Source organism: Verticillium dahliae, genomic scaffold, assembly GCF_000150675.1.
Source record: "Verticillium dahliae VdLs.17 supercont1.26 genomic scaffold, whole genome shotgun sequence".
In the NCBI taxonomy this organism is placed as follows: Eukaryota; Fungi; Ascomycota; class Sordariomycetes; order Glomerellales; family Plectosphaerellaceae; genus Verticillium; species Verticillium dahliae.
In genome coordinates this window covers 151,792-156,308 of record NW_009276941.1, presented here as the reverse complement: position 1 = coordinate 156,308, position 4,517 = coordinate 151,792, and the positions used below count along the sequence as shown (strand labels likewise).

General features: G+C 58.0%; 2 protein-coding genes across 2 annotated transcripts in view; one reads left to right on the top strand and one right to left on the bottom strand.

Moving 5' to 3' along the window:
• The window catches only part of VDAG_09462 (oxidation resistance protein), a gene marked incomplete at its 3' end in the record, with an annotated part of 1,783 nt that extends 1,320 nt beyond the window's left edge, over positions 1-463 (top strand). Inside the window, exon 4 of the mRNA XM_009658423.1 lies at positions 68-463. Coding sequence (XP_009656718.1) covers positions 68-463 — 396 coding nt within the window. The remainder of the gene's footprint in view (positions 1-67) is intronic.
• A 1,664-nt stretch (positions 464-2,127) lies between these two features.
• VDAG_09461 (mitogen-activated protein kinase) lies at positions 2,128-3,387 on the bottom strand (the record flags this gene model as incomplete). Its single annotated transcript, XM_009658422.1, has 4 exons — positions 2,128-2,504; positions 2,555-2,936; positions 2,994-3,189; positions 3,275-3,387. 4 exons carry the CDS (start codon positions 3,385-3,387, stop codon positions 2,128-2,130), a joined length of 1,068 nt encoding a protein of 355 aa, XP_009656717.1.
• Positions 3,388-4,517: the final 1,130 nt, after the last annotated feature.

Sequence of the window (4,517 nt, the reverse complement as noted above, 5' to 3'; positions counted from 1 at the left end):
ATTCACCTTTGGCGCCTACCTCTCCGAACACCCCCGCCCCGCCCCCGGCTACTTTGGCAACGGCGAGTGCTTCCTCTGGCGCGCCTCGGCCCTCGCCGCCCTGCCGCCGCCGCCCTCCGCCGACGCCGCCCCCGCGCGCAGCACCACCATCGCGCCCGACCTCCTGACGGGCGAGGACGCACCAGCCCCGCCCGCCAGCCCGGCAGCGGCAGCAGCAGCACCACCACCACCGGCCCTCCGCTTCAAGGCGTTCCCCTACTCGGGCGAGAACGAGTACTGCATCAACTGCGAGACGGGCTTCCTCAGCATGGGCGCCGGCGACGGGCACTACGGCCTCTGGCTCGACGGCGGGCTCGCGCGCGGCCGCAGCGGGCGCAGCCTGACGTTTGGCAACGAGCCGCTCAGCGACGAGGGCGACAAGTTTGGCGTTTTGGGGGTGGAGCTGTGGGTGTTGGGGGCGTAGCCTGCTGAGCGGTGCTGCTGAGCGGTGCTGCTGAGCGGTGCTGGGGGCGTATGCTACGATGAGCGGGTGCGATGCTCGGCCAGGTTGGACGAACAGACTCAGACACCATCTACCAGGCAGAAACGATCAACGGAAAGATGTACGCCAGCCGCGGACGGACAGGACAAGGACAAAATAGCTAGAGGAGCGAATGATACCCATTGAACCGCCTGAGAGCCTGAAGTCACGAGCTGACGCCGCAAGACAAGGTCGCATGTGGACTTTTGATTCTTGCCCGGATATGCCCGGATATGCCCAGATGGTACATCTCCAGATATGCCCAGAGGGTACATCTCCAGGTTGTGCAGACTGCGATGCCCAGATATGCAGACTGTGATGCCCAGATATGCCGGATATGTCCAGATGGTACATATCCAGACTATGCAGACTGCGATGCATGTGGTGCCCTCTACCAGGCAACACCACATCTCGGCCACGTAATGCACATGAGCGCCATGCAGACAGACATGCAGACAGACATGCAGACAGCACAGGGAGACAGCCCAGGCAGCAGTCAGGACACCCCAGAGTTCCTGGAACAGTACCTATCAAACCGGGTGACAAAAAAAGCCGCGTGGGAAAAAGACAGGTACTTATATCAGTTCGGGTTCTCTACCTATATATATAGAAAGAAGTACTCTATTTCTACTACCTATCTACCTGCCCTCTATTTTATCGTCTCGTATCCTCCGTAGTATTATATCGAACCGGTGATGGATACGTTCTAGATATACGTACAGGTCGACCTAGGCCTCTATAGCTAGAATTACTGCTGGGGTATACATGGCGTAATGGATGGTGAAATTGCCAGCGGCTTTTTCTGTCAACCGCTTGCCTGTACGCACCAGACCTCCATGTCTGGGGATCGAACTGGAGAGGCCCATCGCATTGACGACGGGTGATGGACTCCCTCCTGGAGAAGCGGGCTTGACCTCACTGCGCACATGCTTCAACATGGTCTCAGTCATTGAATACCTTGGACCGCGTGGATCGCCAGATGGCCGGGAACCCAGATACTGCCCCGACCTCGGAAGTTTGCTGCGCAAGCACAAGGGCAAGGGGGGAATAGAAAAAGCTACGCTCCTCAAGAGGGGAGCTCACTTTGACCCGTTCTACTATGCTATATATCAGCTTCAAACGGATAGAGGTAAATTTGCCGCTAAAGGTGTCGCCGATATCTAGTATATGGAATCCCAGAGCATTTGATCGAGATACAATGTCTAGAGAGGGTTCCGTAATTAGGGGTCTTTCTGGATGATGCCTGTATTTGGCGGATTTGGAGTGCGGCTTAATCTGTTCCCCCCTTGCCGGGATGCAATGAGTACTCATGCAACACAGATCAACCCGATGGTTCCAAGACTTGGAACAGACCCTGACGATGATGGAACCAAGCAGACTGAAGATACACACCGCAAACATACGTCAAGGCACGCAGCCGCACACACGTCAACACGCAGACCGCACACATCAACACGCAGACCGCACAAGAATAGAATGCTAAGAAATCGTTGCCTATCCATCGCCGGACAGCTGTCTTGCCGACCTGCCAACCGCCCACCGCGACTGTCACTGCCACTGCCACTGCCACTGCCACTGCCACTGCCACTGCCACTGCCACTGCCACCCTACCGCATAATCTCCTGGTAGATCAGCTGCTTCAGCTGCTCCTTGCTCAGCGTGTCCTTGTGCTTGTCAAAGTCGAAAAACTCCTCGGGGATGGGCGGCGCCGTGGGCTCGTCATCCGGGTCGTGGTACGGCTCGAGGTACGGGTGCTTGAGCGCCTCCTCGACCGTGATGCGCTTGACGGGGTTGAAGGCCAGCAGCTTCTCGAGCAGGTCGAGCGCGAGGTCCGACGTCTTGGGGAACAGCGTGCGGAACGGCACCTTCTTCTTGAACGGCAGCGAGCGGATGTACTCGCGCGCGCGGCGCGACTTGATGCCGTAGTAGTCCTCCATCGTCGGCGTGCCGAGCACGTCGAGGATGAGCGTCAGCTGGTGGTGGTCTGTCTGCGTCAGTGGAGGCGGCACACGGCGTCGGGGCAAAAACACCTACAGTCCTTGCCCGGGAACAGGGGCTTGCCGCTGAGCATCTCGGCGAGGATGCAGCCGACGGACCACACGTCGATGGCCTTGGTGTACTCCTTGAACGTCAACATGATCTCGGGCGCGCGGTACCATCGTGTCGCGACGTATTCCGTCATGAAGCCCGAGTTGTCCTCCTGCGACGCCGCCGATCGCGCGAGGCCAAAGTCGCACACTTTCAGGTCGCAGTTGGCGTTGAGGAGCAGGTTCGAGGGCTTGAGATCACGGTGGAGGACGTTGGCCGAGTGCATCGCCTTGAGGGCGCGCAGCGTCTGGTAGATGAAGTACTGGCAGTGGTCATCGGAGAGGTCCTGGGTGCGGATGACGCGGTGCATGTCCGTCTCCATGAGTTCCTGGGCTTGTTAACCGTGCTCGCTTGTCGTTCGGGGCACACATGCTGCTCAGCCTACCTGGATGAGGTACACCTCGTTGAACGTGTCGTAGCCGCGGGGCTTCTGAATGTCGAGGATGGAGATGATGTTCTCGTGGTTGAAGTACCTCAGAAGCTTCATCTCACGCAGGGTCCGCAGACAGAACATGGAGTGGTCGAAAGGAGTGATCTTCTTGATGGCGACCTTCTGGCCCGAAGGCTTGTGTATCGCCGAGCTGGGCGGACCTTGTCAGCGAGGCAGGAGACGCTGGGGAGCGAGACAGGGGACAAGGGGCGTGGGACAGGGAACGCGAGACATACCAGACGACACCGTAGGCGCCCTCTCCAACGACATCCTGAATGTCGTACTGCTCGCTGACGTTGAAGGAGATTTTGCGGGATCCCGAGGGATTAGGGGCGTTGCTGCGCGACATGGTTCTGGTACACGACGAGCTTGCTGGGGGTGATCGTGTGGTGAAGAGGAGGCGCTATGCAGTTCGCCTAGATTATATGGTGTTTAAGAGCCGTCCTGGTCGCTGCTGGTGAGGCTGACAGGCAGATGATGGGACAGCCGTCAAAGGACAAGAGCTGAATTACTCCTGATGTCGAAACAGAAACACAATAGGTGCTTGCTGGTCCTGCTGATGCCGAAACAGAAACACAATAGGTGCTTGCTGGTCCTGCTGATGCCGAAACAGAAACACAATAGGGTGCTTGCAGGTCGAATCCAATCAATGGACTGACATGGAGTAAAGGGGGGGTTAGGAAGGATGCCAATGAAGGAGCAGGAGACGGGAAATGCGGTTTTCGGTGGACCCTGTCAAAGGTGGTCGTTCGGGGAAGCGCAGTCGCAGGCGAAGGGCCGGGTTTGCTGATTCCGCTCGGGCCTTGGGTTGTTGGGTTGAGCTGCGTCTTGTTCTATTCTTCAAAGGAGATGGAGGTGGGGAGGGGGGCTGGCCCGCTGTGGTTGTGGGAGGACGGTCCGCAGATGAGTGTCGTCAACGTCTCGCGTCGGCCATGTACGGTCAGAGCTTTCTTTCCCTTCTTGGGGATGGTTCTTGGCAGCCAGGTCAAGGTGCAAGTCGGGCCAGATCGTGCGACTATGTCGTCAGAAAGGTTGTGCGGATCAGGAGGTCTGCGAAAGGGGCCGGCGGGCGAGGTTAGCTTCAGGGTCCAACAAAGTGGTTGAGGTTCGGGCGGGTATTGGGGCGCTCCAAGCGAGCGACAGAGCAACAGAGCAACCGACAGGTCATTTCGGCCACATCAGCAGGCAGAGCCAGACCGGCAGGGCGCTGTAGAGGGAAATAAGGGAAATAAAGGATCATGGGGGGGACTACGCACGATGCGAACGTTCTGAGCTTGATGCGGAATGTGCAGAGGGGAGAATGGGAAACGTAAGCTTGCTGGGCTGAGAAGGATACTCCGCGACAACGGGCAATGGCGGGGAGGAGGGGGGAGGGGGGGTGCGTGAAACAGGCCAGGCTTTTTGGGGGGGGGGGAAAAAGGAGTTCAAGCCCTCGCTAAAAAAAAAATTTTTTTCCTTCCCCTCAATCCTTAGCCGTTA